At 47.2% G+C, this 20,981-nt stretch overlaps 2 protein-coding genes across 3 annotated transcripts in view; one reads left to right on the top strand and one right to left on the bottom strand.

The window, feature by feature from the left end:
• The first annotated feature begins 146 nt into the window (after nt 1-146).
• Nucleotides 147-11,224, top strand: LSMEM2 (leucine rich single-pass membrane protein 2). Of its 2 annotated transcripts, none has more exons than XM_060271551.1 (4): nt 147-362; nt 5,678-5,818; nt 6,577-6,816; nt 9,485-11,224. In XM_060271551.1, the coding sequence occupies exons 1-4, from the start codon at nt 341-343 to the stop codon at nt 9,613-9,615; spliced, it is 534 nt and encodes a 177-aa protein (XP_060127534.1). In that variant the 5' UTR covers nt 147-340; the 3' UTR covers nt 9,616-11,224. The 2 variants fall into 2 exon arrangements, with proteins under 2 accessions (XP_060127534.1, XP_034961922.1); XM_035106031.2 differs by lacking the exon at nt 9,485-11,224 and adding an exon at nt 8,166-9,354 and having other exon boundaries at nt 150-362.
• Nucleotides 10,800-20,981, bottom strand: part of IFRD2 (interferon related developmental regulator 2) — a 22,434-nt gene continuing 12,252 nt past the window's right edge. Inside the window, exons 2-12 of the mRNA XM_035106027.2 lie at nt 20,508-20,624; nt 19,464-19,548; nt 18,512-18,636; nt 16,880-17,037; nt 16,673-16,723; nt 15,406-15,587; nt 14,819-14,924; nt 13,104-13,241; nt 12,362-12,490; nt 12,138-12,233; nt 10,800-11,607 (exon numbers count right to left, since the gene is read on the bottom strand). Of these exons, the coding sequence (XP_034961918.1) occupies nt 11,527-11,607; nt 12,138-12,233; nt 12,362-12,490; nt 13,104-13,241; nt 14,819-14,924; nt 15,406-15,587; nt 16,673-16,723; nt 16,880-17,037; nt 18,512-18,636; nt 19,464-19,548; nt 20,508-20,624 (1,268 nt within the window). The 3' untranslated portion in view covers nt 10,800-11,526. The remainder of the gene's footprint in view (nt 11,608-12,137; nt 12,234-12,361; nt 12,491-13,103; nt 13,242-14,818; nt 14,925-15,405; nt 15,588-16,672; nt 16,724-16,879; nt 17,038-18,511; nt 18,637-19,463; nt 19,549-20,507; nt 20,625-20,981) is intronic.

The following is a 20,981-nucleotide window of genomic DNA, read 5'->3' on the forward strand; positions in this document are numbered from 1 at the left end:
GTTATTGTTATTGTTATTACCTTTGCTGTTCTTAGGAAACTGTTGCCTTCCTGCCACAGTTATCTCTCTTCCCCCCAACACAGTAGCCTTTCTGCCAGTCTGCTCTTTCTTTTCCCAGCACTCACTTAACATAAGCCCCCACTGTATCCTCTCCAGCCCCTCTGTTTGGTCTCTATCTATAGCTCCTCCTTGGGCTCCACTTATTCCTATTTTAAGCTTGAGCAGCTGATATGACAGGCAGAAGCCTGTGTTTACTTCCCCATCAGGTCCCAGGGGGATCTGCGCACAGGCCCCTCACAGCTTCTGCAACAGCCACACACAGAGGACTCTGGTTCTAGGGATGTCCAGTGACACTGGAGAAGGTATGGCCTGGGTTTTTTTTTGGGGGGGGGAGTTATAGAGAGCGTGTTGAAGTACGGATGATATTCTAGTCATTGAGACATGTCTCTGGCACCTCTTTGGGGGGCTAGGCTGCAAAACTCGACCAGGAGGTCTGATTCTCTTGCCTTCCCGGCGACAGGAGGCCTGGGCCTCAAGCCATGTCGCGATGTTCAAAGGACAGAGGACAGCTCGTCTGTCACTGCCGCCGGCACAGTGAGCAATGAGGGTGGCAGCTGGAATGAGAGAGAATTTTGGCTGCTCTCGGCTTTGTGTAGGGGGTTGTGGGGGAATCCTGACTTCTTGTTGTCAAAGGACCTGGGCTTATCCTGGCTGGTGCAGGTCTGAGAAATTCAAAGCAGAGGTTTGAGAGTATATTGCTGTAGCTGAACAGGTTCAAAAGAATGAAACACATTGTCCATAAGAGCCTGATCCTGGCACAGGCAAGAGGGACGAAAATTATCTAGGTGCAAGCCTATTTGGTTGAGACTTAAGCCACAGCTTGCTAACTCTCTCAGATATGGCTGAGTCACTCCTGCTGCCTTCGGTCCAAGTTATGGAAGCCTGTCATGTGCAGTCCAGTCAGAATGACCGGCTCCTGACTCAGAGGCAGTGGCTGCTTATTGAAGAGCCCGGTGGAAACCCCAACACTAAGCCTCCCTCACACCATTTACTCACCGCAGTCCCATTTGCTGCTTCAGGCAAGATTCCACTTTTACCCAACCATGTGGGACTATTTACTACTATAACCTAGGGGGGTAGAAGTCACCCTTGTGGCGTGTTGCCTCTGTTCCTTCGACAATAAAACTTGCTTCAGCTGTAGGACTCTGCCCACGCAGCAGAATATACAGACCACATAGGGTTTCAAAATAATACAGCTGTGGTGTTTTACAAGACGACCTGCCCTTGAGTTTCCAATATAGGACAATAGGACCTGATTCACACAGACAATTCCTTCTCAATGCAATGCAAATTAGAGCAATTAAAAGTTGCTTCCTGCTCATTCAGCTACAGTGAAGACAGATGTCGCCCTAAAATAGTTCTTTGCGTGCCTATTTAAACACATTTGTTGCATGATGGTTGAAATGTTGAAAGCAAGACTGCCCTAAACTGTAGTTAGGAGCAAAAATTTTGTTCTGCTTCTTGGTGCTGTTTTCCTTACATTCCACACTCTGGAAATGATACATGGATAATATGGAACTGGCAACTGAAGGGAACATTGGAGAAAGGCCAAAGTTGCATTTTAAGATCCTATCTAACTCGATTGCTGCAGGAAATATGATGGGCCCTCAAAATGTAGCTGGATAGATAATGGACCCCATCCAGCTCTAGCTGAGCTTGATTGTATGAGAGCATCGCTCTCAAATGTGAATGTGTCTCCTTGTCTGAATCAGAAACATCCACTAAGTTCAATGGGAACCAGATGAACATTTGGACATCTGTCAAATAAACTTGTTACAAACTACTTTTAAAAGCAAAGGGATTGATGTTCAAAGAGAAAAATACTTCCGGAGGCTGAGATGTAAGTTAACTGCATAAAAAGGGGAATTTGCAACATCCCACCACAATCTTTCTGCACAGTCTAGTAAATATAGCAGCAAGTGGGCCCAGTTTTCACTCCAACAGCACTGCCTGGACTGTTATCGTTTCAGCAAGGGGTAGCTCACATGGCAGAAGACACATCTGTGGTGGGGAGGGGGCAATCCTTCCTCCACACAGAAAGCTAGTTATGTCAGTGAAAAGGAGCCCTTCTCCCTCACATCTAGTTTTACCTTTTTCAGGGAGTATTTTTGTATGGAACGGAACAAGCACACATATGATGCACACATACACACACTGAGGATGTGCATCATGTCACAGATGCTTTCGCTGAGATTCCTGCATTGCAAGGGGTTGGACTAGATGACCCTCAGGGTACCTTCCATCTCTATGGTTCTATATGATTCTATGCCCCTTGCATTCAGAAGTGGTACAGGCCACACATAGGCACTAATTTTTACTGCTGGGGTAAATCCAAGTCCCATTAGCTTTTCACAGTGGCAGTATCGTAGCCAATGAGGTTAATTCGAGGCATTATTATAGCTAATGGCAAACTGTTCCCAACAGCCTGCCACACACACACACACACACACACACACACACACACACACACACACACAGAGAGAGAGAGAGAGAGAGAGAGAGAGAGATCTCACTCACTCACTCTCTCTCTCTCTCTCTCACACACACATATATATAATAAAACCACAATCGAAGTCACATTGAGGTATAACCCACAACTAAATGTTTACAAACCCTTTGATTCTGACACAACTAAAGCACTCTTCAGAAAATCTCCACATATAGGGATGAACTATCCCTCTTGCCATCACATGCCCAACTCTGACTACTGGTCCTGCTAACTAGGAATGATGGGAGTTATAATTTTATTTTTTGTAAACCACTTAGACTAGAGGTTCTGTTTATAGCCAAACAGTATATAAATGCTATTGAATAAGTACATGGTCAACTGTTAGTGACTAGACTAGACATCCCTCTGCAGATGTCTGCTTTCAACTCATGGACATAAGGATTTGGGTTGGTGGGATGTGAGATATTACAGGCAAGATCAGGCAATGTAGCCTGGCTCCTCCTGCCATGCAATTATGTCTGTGTGTAATAGGCTTCCAACTTTCATAGGAATGCCTCCCATTTCAACCCTCAGTTCAGTTCTTATAGTCATTCACCCTGATTATAATAACCACTCCATTTTACAACCATATTCATATTATCAATTAACATGATTCTTTGCTCCCTAACACAATCTAAGGGCCGTGTTATGGCAATTAACATCATGTAGCAATTTGGCCCACACACAATGTTTTTATTGAAAGGACCATTCTTCTCCACTCAACCAAAGCATTTTTATGGTAGCCTTTTACAATTCTACAATTAACCTCTTTTATTTTGATTAATTAACATGGCATTTTCTTTGTCTAAGCACTTGTGTAGTGTACAGCCCACCTATTTCACCTATAAAACGTGCTTAAAATGGCAAAAAAAACCCACAAAACTATTTTCAGACATGTATTCCTAATTTAATTTCAGCACAACTAATTTTGGGTAAACATGTGGAAGTGTAAGAACTTTTCCAGTGCTGCTACAGTGCCTTTAACAGATGCTCAGCAAACAGAAATTCCACAACTGTGGCCTTTTTATTCCAGCAGAGAATCAGAGGGAATGTCACATGTTGAATTTCTGTCTTATCCTGTAATTAAAGGTATTTTCCCTGTCTGGGAAAAGGTGACGCTGCTGTGCTAAGTGTAAATTAGGTTGTCATGTCCTTTGTGTCCTTGAAATATATGATCCCAAAGTGCCTGTAAATTTGAGCCAAGATCTAGCTGGCAACACTTCTGTAATCAGAAAGCATTCCTGCTAAGGATAAGGTTGCCAACTTAGTCCTCTCCCCACCCTGGCAGAGTGTTGTTCTTTCAGCTACTATTTAACAGGCAGTTGTTCTGCAGGCAAAGCTGTCTATATGAAGAGTTTGGATCTGATATCCCGCTTTATCACTACCCAAAGGAGTCTCAAAGCGGCTAACATTCTCCTTTCCCTTCCTCCCCCACAACAAACACTCTGTGAGGTGAGTGGGGCTGAGAGACTTCAGAGAAGTGTGACTAGCCCAAGGTCACCCAGCAGCTGCATGTGGAGGAGCGGAGATGTGAACCCAGTTCACTAGATTACGAGTCTACCGCTCTTAACCACTACACCACACTGGCTCTCGATCTCCAGTTGGTAAAGCATGAGACTCTTAATCTCAGGTTTGTGGATTCAAACCCCATGTTGGGCAAAGGATTCCTGAGTTGCAGGGCATTGGACTACAGAGGATCCTCATAGTCCCTTCCAACTCTACAATTCTATGACAGGCTTCACCTGTTGAATGTTTACTTGTGTCACCATTAAAGAGTTTGGGAAAGCACAAAGAAAGAAATACGAGCAAATGAATAGAGCAGGCATGTCAAACCTGTGGCCCTCCAGATGTTTTGGACTACAATTCCCATCTACCCCAACCACTGGTCCTGCTAGCTAGGGATCATGGGAGTTGTAGGCCAAAACATCTGGAGGGCCGCAGGTTTGACATGCCTGGAATAGAGAGTCAGCAACTTGGAATATACGTTCAATATGCGAAAGCATAATTCTGCTTTTCAAAAGGCAAGGAATGACAGCCAGGTAGCAGTAGCATCAACATATACAGCTCAGGCTTGCAGTTTCTGCAGCTTGACAAATGAGCCTCTGGGTCATATGGTATGTGTACAATCAGGCCATGGGAAGAGGCCAGTGGTTATATTAAGGTACAGGGGCTTATTGCATAGGACAGTGGAGACGGCCCAAGATTCCATCTCTGCTAAAGAGGCACTGGAAATCCTGTCCCTGGATGTGCTGCTAAGCAATTTAAATGGGGAAGGGCAGAAACACAGCAAGGGTAAGTGGTGCATATTCACTTAAGTGGCAGAATCTTAAGTATTAAAGTCAGGGGGGCTTCAGCTGTCTCAGCCAATTGGTAATGGAAGATGGTCTCAGACTCACAAGAACCCAAGTGGGTGGGGGATGCAAGTCTTTGCTAGTTACAGTCATACCTCGGTTTAAGTACGCCTCGGTTTGAGTATTTTCAGTTTAAGTACTCCGGGGACCCGTCTGGAACGGATTAATCCACTTTCCATTACTTTCAATGGGAAAGTTCACTTCAGGTTAAGTATGCTTCAGGTTAAGTACGGACTTCCGGAACCAATTACACTCATACCTCGAGTTAAGTACACTTCAGGTTGAGTACTTTGGGGACCTGTCTGGAAAGATTAATCTACTTTCCATTCCTTTCAATGGGAAAGTTCACTTCAGGTTAAGTTCACTTCAGGTTAAGTACAGACTTCCGGAACCAATTGTATTTGTTAACCGAGGTACCACTGTATTGTCTCCGAGGGCCTCATCTCACACAAAATGGGTAAAGGCAGAGCCGTCACATCAAACATACCAGCAAGTGTAACAACAGAAAGCACACGGGAGCTCTAGAAAAATGACTACAGCAGCTCTAGAAAAATGACAGTTGTTAGAGAACAGATTACGGGGAGAGGCTTCTCTGGTATCTACCAAAAGACTTGGTGGGGTGGTGGAGTGAATGGAGACTGGAGAGTGGGGGGGAGGGAGGCTCATATCCTCCTGCACTAGCAGAGCATCAGGTCTTTTCTAGGAAGTCTCCTCACTGAAGAAAATAGCAGTCACGCACTTCCACCTCTCACTCGCCAAACCACTCTTTCCTGTGCAGACACCATGGTGAAGGATGCTGCTTCCTCCGATAGGGAACTCATTGAAAATGGCATGGCAGATATAAACTTGCATGCGGTGGAGTCCATCAGTGACTTGCATTATGCATCCAGCGGACGTGAGAGTGCCAGGGTCTCAGAAGGTACGTAGTACCCGGCACCCCGAGTTGAACTCAAGCAACTTCATGAGTGCCCAGAGTAACTAAACAGCAGTTCACCAGTAAACTTACCTTATATGGAAGAAGGCCCCAGACCAGTGATGAGCTTTCCCCATGAAAACAGGACACTGTGAGCTGAGCTGGCGCTGGGCTATTACATGGGCTAATATGGGTGGGGAAACTCTTTCAGCCAAAAGGCCACATTTAGAAGACATCTGAAGGCAGCCCTGTTTAGGGAGGCTTTTAATGTTTAATAGATTATTTTATTTCATTTTTCTGTTGGAAGCCGCCCAGAGTGGCTGGGGAAACCCAGCCAGATGGGCGGGGTATAAATAATAATAAAATTATTATTATTTCCTCATGGGCAAGCAGCAGGCGGCGGGCAGGGTGAGAGTGGCAGAGGCAGAAGTGGGCAGAGCAGTGGATGCCACTCTTACCTGTGTAAAGCAGGCTATATTCCAGCCTTGCAGAAGTCACAAAGTTTTAACAACTCCTCTCACGCACATCTCTAGAGTCCTTTGATCCAGGTAAGCAAGGCATCAACAGTTCAAGGACATAATTCAAAATAACTTGAGGGCAGAGAGAGAACCTATGCGGGTTGTGGCCTAGGGAAAGCCCCAAGTGTCAGGCCTAGGGGGGCAGTTTGAGGTCCTGGACATGAGCTTCCCCACCCCTGGGCCTAATATAAAACAACATTGGCTGCTTCCCCACTCCTGCTCACTCCCCTCTCTCTTCTTTTCTAGGGGGCAGCCCATCTCAGCCCAACAGCCCATGGACTCCTCACAGCACATCCTCCAAACACTTCACTTTCCCAAACGAAGAGGACACGTCCTTTCTACCAGTCCAGAATCTCCATCTCCTCCCTGCGTTCACCTGCTGCCCTTGCTTCAGTCCGACATGTTGCCCCACAAGCTTCTTTGCTCTCCTTGGGGTGCTCGTAGTGGCCAGCCTCGGCCTAGCCACACTGGCTGTGTACCTGAGTGGTAGGTTCGGGGGCTGGTGGGCCGTTCTTGACAATAAGGAGCTCCTGGTGGGAACTGATACCTACCACCATGGGGGTCAGGGATGAGGGTGGCTCTGTGGGTCCCAAGTACTTCCATCTGGCCAGTCCCAGGTAACAGACCGTATGCAAGATGAAATGTGGGTGGTAGGAAACTGAGGACCTATCATGCCCCATAGTGGTACTTCTGGACAATGCAGGAGAATGTACCATAAAACAGGTAAGTTACTTGGGCATCCACTGAGAAACATAGGCTTAAAACAGTAGCTCAAACGGCTCCCCATTCTGTGGAATCCACAGCACTTTCTGTCAGATTTCCAAATGCATATATACACCATAGATCCTGAGCCATTACTTTGTGGGGTACAGAATCCAGCCTGCTCCCCTTGAGCACTTGAATTCCCACCCATCCACTTCTAAGGATGCAACTGTTGTAAACTTATTGTCCTCACATCCAGCTTTCCAGGAAGCTATACTTCAGCTTACATTTTGCAAAGGGCTGCCACAGATGTGACCTAAGGACATGCTAAAAAGCAGTATCCCCAGACTGAAACGGATAAGACTATGCCAAAGTCCAATGCGAAGTATTCCTGGCCAATGGAATAGGAAGTTTTCCCAAATCACCCTTTAGCTACCAGAGGACTGCTGCCCCTCAGCTAGTGGGCCTTAGCATTTGCAGGGGTTTGGACGAGAGGACTCTTGGGGTCCCTTCCAGCTCTACAATTCTATGAATTATAAACTGGATGGCACCTCAAAAGACGCAGGAAACCACTACAGCATCCCTACAAAGTGGCTGTTCAGCCCTTGCTTTGGTGAAGAAGTGTGTCATCAGAATTATTTATTAAATTTATATACCACCCTTCATCTCAGGATATCAGGGCCGTTTACAGATCGCCTGAATAGGAAGTATGGTATTGAGTTATTGAGGTCCAAGAATAATATAAACCAAGGTATGTAATCTCCAGCATTAGGATTGTCCTCTGTGGCCTCTGGATTTGGGGGAATCCTCTCTATGTAATGGGGTCCCTCGACCTCCACCAGAGAACAAGTTTGCTGCCTCACCATTCTGGTGACGGCTCCCCTAGTGCTGCTTCAACAACATTCTGTCTGTAAAATATTTCAGGCGTTTTATATTGGCAGAAAACAAATAGGGAAAGCTCCTCAGTTTGCTCTTAGCAAGGCAACGTATGAGTCTGATGTGCCTGGTGGCAAACTGCTCTTGAGAAGGACAGTGTCAAAATGGTGAAAGTTACAGTGCCTGCGATACAGTTCTTCAAAAAATAAGACGGAGAGGCTGTTAAGTCACGTGGTTTCTGCTTCTCCTCTCTGCAGTCTTGCAGCGAGAGTCCCTCCGTGTCCTTGCTCAGTGGCTGGAGTCCCAGGAGGAGGCCATTCGAGAAATGAGAGCTGTGAGCTTACAGCTATGGAGGCAGCTAAATGCCAGCGATTCAGGATTTCAAACCTGAGAGAGCCCTACACCTTTCAACCCGCCGCAAACATTTTCTTTGGGCAGCCGGATGGGAAAATTGACTCACTGCTTGTCGCGTTGAGGATGGACATATGTTGGTCTAGACTATGCAAACCTTTAAGCAGCCTCCCCCAACTCACGGGTGGGGTGCTGCTGAGGTTGGTGTGCCCTCCCAGGGGCAGCATTGGCTGCAGGACTGGAACCTGCCTGAAGAAAGGAGGGGCAGACAGGAAGATACTGATGCAGAGGGCCTCTCCTCAGCGCCTCAGATACTCTCTTGCTTTTATTTGAGCACTATTTTCAGCACCTTATTTGCACTATGTTGCTCTACTTTATACCCACCTTTTAATCGTCGCCCATGGGGCACCTTTGCAGAGATGTTTTAATAAATGACAATGAAACTCACAAGCTTCCTTTGCCAAGCTGTGCTTCTCTCTTCAGCTGATCAGCACCAAAATCTGCCCAGGCTCTTTATCTGGTGAAGAGGGACCATCGGCCTACAAACTAGGCTTGGAGTAGAGCAGAAGGAACCCTTGCATTCTCTCAGGCTGCTAAAATGGAAGCAGCTCGAGTTACCTGTGTCAAACCTCTCTGCAGCCACATTACCTTGCTTTTGTTGAACAATTACATGAAAATGTGACATATGGGCATGCCCTTTCTTTAATGAGTGCCTAATTCCTGCCCCCCACCCACTCGACAGTGCACAGGAATCCCGATACTTGTTTTCCAAGACCGCTTCTGAAGGAAAAAATGGGTGTATGGTCCCAAGCTGTTCTTCCAAGGTGGCTAGCTTTTATTTTAAAACAAAAAGGGATAGTTGAAATTATCCAAATTCTACAGTCATAGCAATGCCGACATGTAGACACCCTGCTTTGATGCACCAGCCCCAAAGTTCACAACTGAACCCGGAGTAAAAAGAATGGCAGGAAGCCAGCAGCAGAATCCCAAGTGGCCCAACCACAAGAGCTAGGACAACCCTTCAGTTTGGCACTAGGCAAAGGCAAATCCTCTTGAGCAATTGCTTTCTGGGAAGAACTACTCAAGGTGTCTTGTGATATGGGGGTACATATCACATGGTAAGTGCTTTAAGCCGCTTGGAGACCTTCAGATCGCAAGCGACTAACAAACCTAATAAATAATAATAATAATAATAATAATAATAATGCATGCATTCTTTGTATAGATCTGCACAACTCAGCTGGAGTTGGAGAATGCGTGGTAAGGAAAGGCACGGCACATCTCCTGAGCTGCAGGACGCACAACAGGACGCCCCTGATTATTTCTGCAAATATCTATGCAGCTTGCAACTCTTGAACCTCCAGACATAAGTTCTGTGCCCATAAACCACTGCTGATGAGGTCATGTCGATAGGAATATGGCTTTTTACCTACCACTTTATGTTTAATATTTTCTCTCGATTTAAAGCCAAATAGGCCAACGTGGGCATTTTCTGCTGACAACACTATGAAAGTGAGGCAATGTGTTTCAGAGATCAAAAGAGCAAGGTACCAGGACAAAACACGTACTTTCCATTAACTTTGCTTTGTGATGATGGTGTGTTATGTCTCCAGTCTGGACAGCAAAGGTTTAAAGCTTTATATATATATACACACACACACCCTTATCCTATTTGTGATGACAAAATCCCCAAAAATACATTGCAGAGAAGCCAAATGGTGGGAAGCAAAATGGTGAGCGGCAGTTCTTCATACTGCCAGACTCCTCCATTTGCTGATTTCCTGGTACTCAAGTGCAGGGCTAGGATTCTGTGCTAGGGAGCACTGCACAAACACAGACTAACTTTAGGCACAGAATTAAACCTCCTAAGAATATGTAGATGTATGTGAATGAAAGAGAGAGCACAAGCATAGTAAATATTTATACAGGATCTGATCCAAACTAAGTTAGTTTCACCTAAGCCGCACTGAAATCAATGGAAACATAATACAACTAGCTGGTCCAGATCACTCCTATTATATATTAAACTGGACATCAGACTTTACAGCTGCACAAAAGAGGAAGCACGTAGACCATGCCTTGTAAAAGAGGGATAGCAAGAATTGCAGCTGTCAAAGTAATGGGGCTCCTGTATAGCTCCCCACCACCACCACATAACAGACTTAAATAAATTATGCAATATATGCTCACAGAATTCAGCTTTCTGAAGGCAGGAGGGCCCGCTGAGCAGGGCAAAGGACCACACACCAACTTTACACCAGCCAAATAAGCCACAGGACCCTTCTCTTACAACAGGGGAACATGCCCCACTATGAGGATGAGCTTTGCCAGAGTGGCCAGAGGACGGGCCCTTTCTTTGCCCTGAGGCTTTTGCTGGCTTTTCATTCTGCCATCAAAGAAGGAGAAGAAAAGAGAAGCAGCAGCCATGCAAGTGCAGAGCAAAACTGAGCGTTATAATCAAGTGAGAGAACAGAATTAAAGACAGTGATGGGCAGGGCGTCAGAGAGAGGCTGCGAAAAATAGCAGCTGCATGAGCAGAGAAGAGGTACAGCCCCTTTCATGGTGCTGTCAGCCCAGCCTTTAATAAACAACCACACTGATTTCTAGTGTACATTTCATTCAACCCAAACACAAAGTATCTTCAACACCAGAGGGGAAGAACCCAAGGCACCAAACCTCAAGCCAGTACTTTTACCACCTCCATCCTGGACAACTGCAGTCTTTAGCCTTACAACTAAGCCAGCCTCCTGCACTGGGTACTTCACTGGAAGTTCTCACGGCAGAAGGGGGTGGGAAGATCTAGTCCTTGATTTCACTGCGCACACTGCAACGGCAACTGCAGGATGTGTTCAGCATCAGAGACAGGGGGAAAGATAGGGCTTTTTTAAAAAAAAGAATAACTGGCTTTAAAAAGCAGAGGGGAGAAAAAATAAGCCTCCCCACTACCCAACCTCGCTTAGATTTTTTTGGGGGTTAAAAAAATAAAAATGGCACCTGCCCATTGCCATCCCGCCACGATTCAAACATTCGAGACATTTAAATATTATTCTGTACATATATAAAAGCCCCCAGACAATGGTGGGGGAGCAAAGGGGGGGCATGGCACAAGCCCAGCTTTCGTAAAGAGTGAAGGCAACAGGGCTCCTTTGCCACAGGCTCTCCCTCCACCCACAAGGTTCACAGTGTTCCAGGTCTGTAGCGCATTGGCCTGTATGGAAGGCGGCAGCAGCAGCAGCAAGAGGAGGAGGAGGAGGAAACAAGCCTCCCTCAAAGGACATCGGCTCGCTTATCTCGAACACGGCTCCTTGCTTTCGTCCGGGCCTTGAAAGCAGCCGAGTTGTACAGGTGCTGGTGGGGATGCAGAAAGAGAAAAGAAAGAGAGACAGAGGGGGAAATTAGCTGAGGGAACATCAGAAAAAACTCTGTCAAATCAGACCAAAAGAGAAATATAGTCCAACATTGCATCTGCAGAAGCTGCTAGCCATGCCTTAGGGGCATTCACAGGCACAGCGAGAACCCCCTTCTCCTTTCCTCCCAGCACCTGGTTTTATTATATTACATACACACACACACCTCACCCCCTGCCTAAAACACACACATTTACTGGTTTCTACATGTCACCTCCACACCATCTGAAGACTTGCATTTCAGCCATAATCTGGCTTTGCCACTGCACATTTCTCTCTAGAGGGCCAGAGTGATCACATAACCTAAAGGTTGTTGGTAGGAAATAGGCTCTCTATGGCAAGCTGCCAATGGTGGGGGAAAGATCCACACAGGTTTGCTGGTGTTGCAGAGAAGAAAATAACATCGAAACTTAACAAAGCAAAGCGAGGGAGCCAACGGCAGCAGAAATACTAGGAGCACCGCTGACGTACCTTCTCAAAGCGTGATATCTTGCTGGCTTTAATAGCCGCAGCATCCAGCACTAGCGGGGGGCCCAGTTCAAATATCTCACGCAGGAGCTCGTTGTTCTGTGGGCAAGACGACAACACCCATTAGGTGGGAAATCTTGGGAGCTGAGAGAGCAGCAGCCGAGGTAGACCAGCACAAAGGCAAGGAATAAACCTTAGGAGCCCCACGTGGACTCTTCCGCCCTTACCTGAAGGTGGTGCCTGACCCCAGAGCCAAGAGCCTCTTTGAAGGCATTGTATGTTCTCCTCCTTGCCCAGCTGTCCACATACATACACTCCAGTCCAAACTTGATAGTCTCCTCGTGGAACTCCCCATTCTAGAGCAGGGAAGAAAAGGCAGCTGGAGACTCGACTCCGTAGAGAAAGAGAGAATGGAAGTTCATCCCACCCCACATCTCACGAGCAAAGCTCGGCACCATGTTGTGCCTCTGAATGCTTGTTTAGAGTGGCAGCTTCGTGGACACTACCTCACTGCAGAAGAAAGCCACTCACAGGCATTTCATGCAAGCACCAGCACTACCCCAGTGCCTACCACAGAGGGCTTTATGGAAAGCAGGACAGCAGAGCTGCCCTAAGTGCTCATAGAGAAAACCCTCTACTGACAGGCTCCCTTCCTCCCTTTCCAGGAATGTGAGGGCAAGGCCAGAGCTTTAATCTGAGACAGATTTTGAAGACCAGGTCATAAGCTTGGAACACATGAAACATTATGGGGGCAAAAAAAAAAAAAAGAGAATGCCTCTTAAACATGCACAGAGTGCATTTTTCCTCAGAATAGTTGCAGCCTGTGCGTCACAAAGCTGGAGTTAAAGGAACACAACTATATAAAGGCCCTCAAGCCTTGTTCTTCTAGGAAACCTAAGGGTTGAAGCAATGCGGAGGGAGGAGCCCCCTTCTGAACTAGGCAAGGTCTGCATGAGCCAGGCAAGGCACCTCAATGAAATGCAGCACATCGCGGAAGATGGAGCGCTGCTTGCGCCGGTCGGTCTTGGCTCTGTACTTGTTGCTGTCTGTGGCCAGGGCTTTCAGTTTTGTGCAGAGCAGGTCAGTGTCTTCATAAAAGAAATCCTCCTATGGCCAAAAAAGAGAGGAGATGAATGGTGTCAAGCAGAAGCTTCAACTTGCAGGCCACCCAAAAGGCAGTGAGAGGTGCAAAAGGATAGAGGGGCCACAGCTCTTTCCTGGTTTTACTTTTTGTATCTGTATCTCATAACTCCTTTGGGAAACTCTCCGTGGCCTGAAATGGGGGTCCTGGCACCTGCTGTCCAGGCATGTACTTTTATCAGTCCACATTCACTTAAGGAACGGGATCCCATGCCTCAGATCTATTGACTGAGTACAGACTAGGCATCTGAGGAATTCAATTCCTGTGAATTCTACTGCAACCCAACCTGACTTCCTGGACTAATGTGTAGATTGGAAAGTAGTTTACCGTTTGGATTTTATGCTTATGAATTTTGCAATTCAATGTTCAGTTAAAAAACCCAGCAACAATAATGCCGACATAAATTTAGAAAAATGTATATTTTAGGATAAAAAGTCTCATGAACATGTGCAAGATGGACAAAGACAAAAAAAATAATAGACCGATCCATCCTTTCCTTGTACTGTAAAGGTAAAGGGACCCCTGACCATTAGGTCCAGTCGTGACCGACTCTGGGGTTGTGGCGCTCATCTCACATTATTGGCCGAGGGAGCCGGAGTACAGCTTCCAGGTCATGTGGCCAGCATGACAAAGCGGCTTCTGGCGAACCAGAGCAGCACACGGAAACACCGTTTACCTTCCCGCTTGGAGCGGTACCTATTTATCTACTTGCACTTTGATGTGCTTTTGAACTGCTAGGTTGGCAGGAGCTGGGACCGAGCAACGGGAGCTCACCCCGTCGCAGGGATTCGAACCGCCGACCTTCTGATCGGCAAGCCCTAGGCTCAGTGGTTTAACCCACAGTGCCACCCGCATCCCTCAATCCTTGTACTGTACAGACTCACAAATTTTGAGTGGGACAGCATTTTACTCAAGATGAAATTTTCGATGGCAGTCTTTTATCAACACAAAGCCAAATGAGATTGCAGGGTTTGCCTCAAATGATTATCCTATCCCAAGACACTAAGAGAGTGTGTGTGCGCGTGCGCACACAGGGAATGCAACTTGGAAGTTGATAGATTTGGAATTGTTGTCAAGACTATTATTTTCTTCACTGGGTCTTCCAACCAGCTTGCAGGCTTTCCATATGCATCTGGTTGGCCTCTGTAGGAACAGGAGGCTATGGATTAGATGGGCCACTGACCTGATCCAAAAGGGATCCTCTTAAGTTTTCCCCCCTTCACTTACTGGCAAAGGCCTCAGGAGCTACAAGAACCCAAGATGACCCCTTGCTGGACCAGACCAAAGGCCTATCTAGTTCGGCAACCTGTTTCCCACAATGGGCGATCAGAGGCCCTTGGAAAGCCTACTGGTAAGATATGAAGGCAGTAGATGTTTCTCCTCCCCAGAAGCTGGCTTTCATTGCAATATTGCCTCCACCCAGAGTAGTAGTCCACCCCAGGACTACTCATTCTCTAGTCTACCCCAGGACTAGAGAATGGTCACAAGCACAAGAGGGACCTCGCATGTGTACATGCAAGCATCAGCAAATGCTATATCCTACCTCCATGTCTCGAGCCAGTTCAAAGAGCAGTGCAATTGTTTCACCTGCCACAATCCGAAGGTTGACGTTATCACTGGACAGCATCAGAGGCAACTTGGGTAAGTGACTGTAGAAGGAGAGCACAAGGTAAGAATGTAAGAACAGCCCTGCTCGATCAGGCAAGTGGCCCGTCTAGTCCAGCATCCTGTTCTCACAGATGCCCATAGGAAGCCTGCAAAGGAGGACCAGAGCGGAACAGCATTGTCTCTGCTTCTGATTCCCAGCAACTGGCCTTCAAGAAGCTTACTGCACCTCCAACAGTGGAGGTAGAATAAGATGGCAAACCATAGAATAAGCCACCCCTTCCCCATTCTGATCACCAAGCCCACGGTGTGTGGAAGTTACTTTCCCACCTCTTTCCCTACACTCAATATCAACGCTCTGTGCACAAGCGTATTGCGATGTCAAAGGCAAATGGGAGAGCGCTACATGAAAGCATTAAATCAAGGTTTTCTTCATGATCCATCACCGCTAGGACTGAAAGAGAGAAAGAAATGGGGTTTCCCCATTTTCAGAAGAAATTCAGCCTAGGAAGACTGGTCACTCACTTGTCCAGGATCTTCTTGATCTGGGTGCTTGGGCAGATGGTGAGGAGCAGAGACCATGACTGGAGTGCATTGCAATGCAAGGTCTGGAGCACGGGACTGTGATGAGAGGGCACCAAGCTGGCATCCTCGCTGCAGGAACTGCCAAATATCCCTTCTAGGCAGGCAAGACAGGAAACCAAGTCCTGGAGGGGGTGGGAAGTGACCAGTCAGTTCTCACAGAAACAGTAAGAGAAACTAAAAAGGATACGATAAACCAGAAGGGTATCTACGCTGAGGATTCAGGGTGGCACATAATCTGTGCTCACAATTATGCTGGCAATCAACTCTGAGGGAGCCAGGTTTGCCAATGCAGGAAAGCTGAGTCGACTGCAGCCCCAAAGTTCTATGAGATCCAAAGTGCTTTTTCTTGTTCTCTTTTATTCTAGTAATGAAACACACACCCCAAAGCACTTACAGTATGTGCTTCCCCCTTGTAAATCTGTTAAGTATTCCTGTGCATGAATAATGAGTCCATTTTGGTGAATGAAGCCTTAAACCAGGCACCCCCAAACTGCGGCCCTCCAGATGTTTTGGCCTACAACTCCCATGGTCCCTAGCTAAGAGGACCAGTGGTCAGGGATGATGGGAATTGTAGTCCAAAACATCTGGAGGGCCGAAGTTTGGGGATGCCTGCCTTAAACCGCCAGTTTCAACTTCAACAAGGCAAGTCCAGCTATGACCATGTCCTAATGCAGAGAGCAGCTCATCTTAATTGCATCTCTCTGGGCTGATCCAAAAGGAACTGGCTCTACCTGTAGCGAGGTGGTCAGTCCTCTGTGTAGCTACAAAAGCAATAACTAAGCGGTATAACCAGAGAACAGGATGGGATAAAAAACTGGGTGGAAAAACCAGGAGCTATTTAATCAGAAGGGACCATGGAGGAGTCTCAATAGACTGAGTTATGCAAGGAATCAGTAGTCAAGGGGCTGCTTCTTAATGCAAAATGAATGGCTTCCCTAAAACACTTCAGAAGATCAATACTTGGCTAACCACTTTTCAGAAGGTAACAAATACTCTCTGAAACAATTTCAGAGTGTGGTGGAGTCCGGCACTCTGACAACTAATCTAGACCTGACAAACCCCAGGGATCAGTATTCAAAGACAGGGTGTTGACACTCTAACTGGCTACTCTAACTACTATACCACCCCATGCAGGAGGGGAGGGAGATCTAGGTTCTTGCTTCACTGGCTATATAGCCTGCCAAGTTAAAGCATTAGTGTAAGTTACCTCCATGTCTGCAGCAGCGATGTAGCAGCACATCCCAAGAGCAGTGGCACACTACCGGGGGAGATGGAAGAGAAAAAGGAAGACAGGACAAGGTAATGTCAAAGCCATTCCGAGTAGCCATTTTAAGAAACCATTTCCCAGAGTCCCCAGTAATATCTCCCTCCCACAAGGTTTGCTCCGAGGCAGATGAAAAGAGGTGCTACTCACACTTTGCCGAGCAACTGGGCTGGCCGAGGAGTCTGTGAGGATGGTGGTGAGGAGGGGCTTCAGGCTGCGGAACACCTCCTCCCCCTCGGGGCCCGAGCCCATCTGAAGGCACAGTAGTGTAAGGACAGTAGCAGCAAGGGACTGCTCCTCCCCTTTACCTGAGAGGAGGAAGAGAATAAGTTGCCTTTCCTTCTCATGCAAAATATTCAAAACAGCAAGAAACGGAACAAGGGACAGTGATGAAACTTAGAAGCACCAGAAGTGGTCTCTTTTCAGCCCTGTCGCAGTACTGTCCCACACTATTCCAAAGTGGTTTTAAAGGCAAAATGTTGTCTACAGCAGGGGTCCCCAGACTTACCGGCGTTTGGGCCGGTTCCCACCGCGCCGATCGCGCGGCGGGCCGGCGGGCGGGGGAGCGTGCGCCTGTGCGGGCCGGCGGGCGGGGGAGCGCGTGCCCGTGCGCATGCGCACGGGCGCTTACTGGCGCGGCAGCACGCTTCCAGGGTGGGAAAAGCGCCGAAAATCCGTTGTGCGCATGCGCGTGGGCCTCCCCCGACCCGGAAGTGCACCAGAAATGACTTCTTCCGGGTCAGGAGAGGCCCATACGCATGCGCACAAAGGATTTTCGGCGCTTTTTTCCCAACCCGGAAGAGCGCTGCCGCGCTGTGCACCGTAAGAGCGGGCGGCAGCGGCGGGCGGCGGGGGTCGTCGCGGGCCGGATTGGCAGGCTAATTGGGCCGCATCCGGCCCCCGGGCCGTAGTCTGGGGACCCCTGGTCTACAGGATGTAGAGCTGGGACAAAGATGCTGTGGCCTTCCAGATGTTGTCGGACTACAACTCCCATCACCCCTGACCACGTTGGCTGAGACTGATGGGAGCTGTAGCCCAATATCTGGGAGGGTTGCAAAGACTCACCATCTCTGATGCAGAGGGAATTTCAAAGGCAACATCAAGAGGGCAGGCAAGAAGCATGCAAGGTGTTAAAATGAACATAGAGACATAAAACTGTATTATCCCTATGCCATATAACAATGGAAATGTCACAGAAACCTACCAGGAGAAGGGAGCACTAACATGCCTCATTTTGTGAAAGACAGGAAGCCTTGGTTCAAAATTCACAGTAAACATGGGGAAAGTTTCAGTCGCCCTCTGCTCCCACTTGTAACAGGGGCAGGCATAATCACACTAGAGTGACTAGACCATAGCTGCCAAGTTCTCCCTTTTTAAAAGGGAAATTCCCTTATGCTGAATAGGCTTCCTCATGAGAAAAGGGAAAACTTGGCAGCTATGGACTAGACTATCTTATAAGGTGGTTGTTAACGATGGATGAAAACTTATGTGGAAATGTTTACATTAAATATGGTGACTTCACAATCTTTATGCTTAACAGAAGTATCAATTACAAAAGGGCAATAAAAATGACCAGAAGTTACCTTATTTGGGAAAGTATGAAACTGCCAACACAATCCACCCAAACCACTTTCCTGCCCATTTGTTTTCAGTGGGAGAGATTTAAGCAGGTGCCCATTTCTCCTGCCAAAAGCCAATGGGACTTGGGAGTGCTTTGATTAGGCTGGATCAAGTCCGTCTGTATTACATAATGGTGCTGTACTAAAGGTTGCAGAGACCCACCTTTCTTCAGGCACTTCTCTAAGGAGTCTGTGACGGTGAGCCTGCGTTCCAACAGGAAGTCAAAGAGCGTCTTGGAGGAGAAGGCCAGCCGCAGGCTCTCTAGAGCAACTTGCCGTGTCTTGGCACTGGAAAGATGTCAAAAAGAGAGAGATGGGAGTCATAACAAGAGCCATGGATGTGCAGCTCTCCTCACAAGAATCCAAGTTCAGTGCGAAATAAAGTCAGCTAGCTCTGAACAAATCATGCAGGTTTACTTCATCTTTCTGAACAGTTCAGCAAATTCTTCACCTGCTACAAAATTCATACTGATTCAGTGTGAAGTTAACGGGCACACGGCATGCGCTCTGAACTACACAAGAGACATACCTTTTTTTGACTTGGGGCGGGCAGTGTGTACATAGCTCTGAGGCTCAGAACCAACCGCTTCTGTATATCAGGAAATACACCAGAAGTTTCCGTGCGCTGCTCTGTCATGCTGGCCACATGACCCAGAAGCTGTACACTGGCTCCCTCGGCCAGTAAAGCAAGATGAGCACCGCAACCCCAGAGTTGTCCGTGGCTGGACCTAACGGTCAGGGGTCCCTTTACCTTCATACATGATATATACCAGTGTCCTAATTCCAGTTCTATGGACTGTGCAGACCACCACCCCAGTTTAGAAGTTCACTCTGAATAATCGAGGCTGCATGGCCAGAAGGGCAGCAGTAATTCATACTGTTTTGTAGTGAGGAGAAGTGCCAAACGCTGTGTGCACTTCTGCCAAGTTTTTCTCAATGGAGCTGCACCCAGCCTATCCCAGTTGGCAGCTTGCCACTGAAGCAGTCTATATGCTAACAGGGAACACAGTTCTCTGACCACCGCCTCTTAGGCAGCCCAAGTGATGAGTGTTAGGTTTCTGTACGTAAGAGCAGGCTTGGAGGAATCAAAACTACTTTCTAGAATTGAGCCTCACCTCTTGTCCATCACATTGTCAATGCACTCCTTCAGTTTATCTTCCACCTCTTCTTGCTGTGCCTGGTCATCCACTGCTTCACCTCCTGCGGAAAAGCAGAAAAAAGGGAGCAGGGGAGGAAAGCGTCAAAGTAAGATTGGACCATCCAGACCCACAGCCTGCAGATCTTGTACCCCTAAAGAAAAGGGAACAAGGGTTGAAAGTCTGAACAGTGCTGGCAGAACTGCCAGTGGATTCTTTATCTTAGCATTTCAACAGGTTTTTTTGCTCGAGACGCTTGTTCAACAGGCTTTCGTCCAGTCTTGAGTTATGAATTGTCCTGGCAGCTGATGTGACATTTAACTGTATCAGCTCCAATGGAATCATACTGTAATTAACGAAGTTTTAGTAACAGCAAAAAAAACCCACCCACAACCATTTTTTTAAACCATCCATGCTTTTAATTGCTTTGTTGAAAGCCACGTTGAGTACCGACTGGATGAAAAAATTCCATTCAATGCTTACAAAGCGATGTCTCTGGAAGTGTGCCTATTATGTGGTCACATGGTGGGGTATATCACATCCATTACAGCATCTGAAAACTCTTTATTTTGATTCTAAGGCACTCCACATACCAGTTTCTTGTGTGAGGTGGTTTTTCTTTTCTTTGCAAGCTTGTGAATTAGTCTGCAGATGTCATCTGCTAATGTAATTTGCAACCCAAAATAACCAAATTTTGTCACCTTTCCCTGTCGTATGACCTGGAGGAGATTCTAACAAACCTGAACATGTGGTGGAAGTTTTGCTTAAAAGCTCATGTATTCTCCTGTCTCCAATCTTTTTTGTAGAGGAGCAAGTCTTCCTTCTCAATGACTCCCCGCACCCCAAAAATTATCACACACATCCCTCTATATTCTGAAGGGTGGAAAAAAACATTCCAGGAAAAAACCCACTTTGTTGTGCGGAGCTTCCCGAGGTTTGAAAGGGGTGCTTACAAAATCTACAGTTTTGCTAAGTACACAGAAGGCCAGGGTTTCCGTCACTAACTTCTGCCCACCCCCTCACCTGTCACTTCTTCAGTCACACTGGTCGTCTCACTGGCGCTGCTGTAGTGACTCAGCACTTCACTAGCTGCGTCGTCATCACTGGCCTGAGACTCCATCTTTGCAATCCGGTGAGCTCCTAAGAGGAAGAGAGGAGAAAAGGTCAGAACAAGTGAGACATTCACCTGTCTGACTTACAGGATGCAGGCTGTGTTTCCCAGAACATACCCTCATAGAATCATAGAGTTGGAAGAGAGCACAGGGGCCATCCAGTCCAACCCCCTGCCAAGCAAGAAACACCATCAAATCATTCCTGACAGATGGCTGTCAAGCCTCTGCTTAAAGACCTCCAAAGAAGGAGACGCCACCACACTCCTTGGCAGCAAGTTCCACTGTCGAACAGCTCTTACTGTCAGGAAGTTCTTCCTAATGTTTAGGTGGAATCTTCTTTCTTGTAGTTTGAATCCATTGCTCCATGTCCGCTTCTCTGGAGCAG

Source organism: Zootoca vivipara, chromosome 2, assembly GCF_963506605.1.
Source record: "Zootoca vivipara chromosome 2, rZooViv1.1, whole genome shotgun sequence".
In the NCBI taxonomy this organism is placed as follows: domain Eukaryota; kingdom Metazoa; phylum Chordata; class Lepidosauria; order Squamata; family Lacertidae; genus Zootoca; species Zootoca vivipara.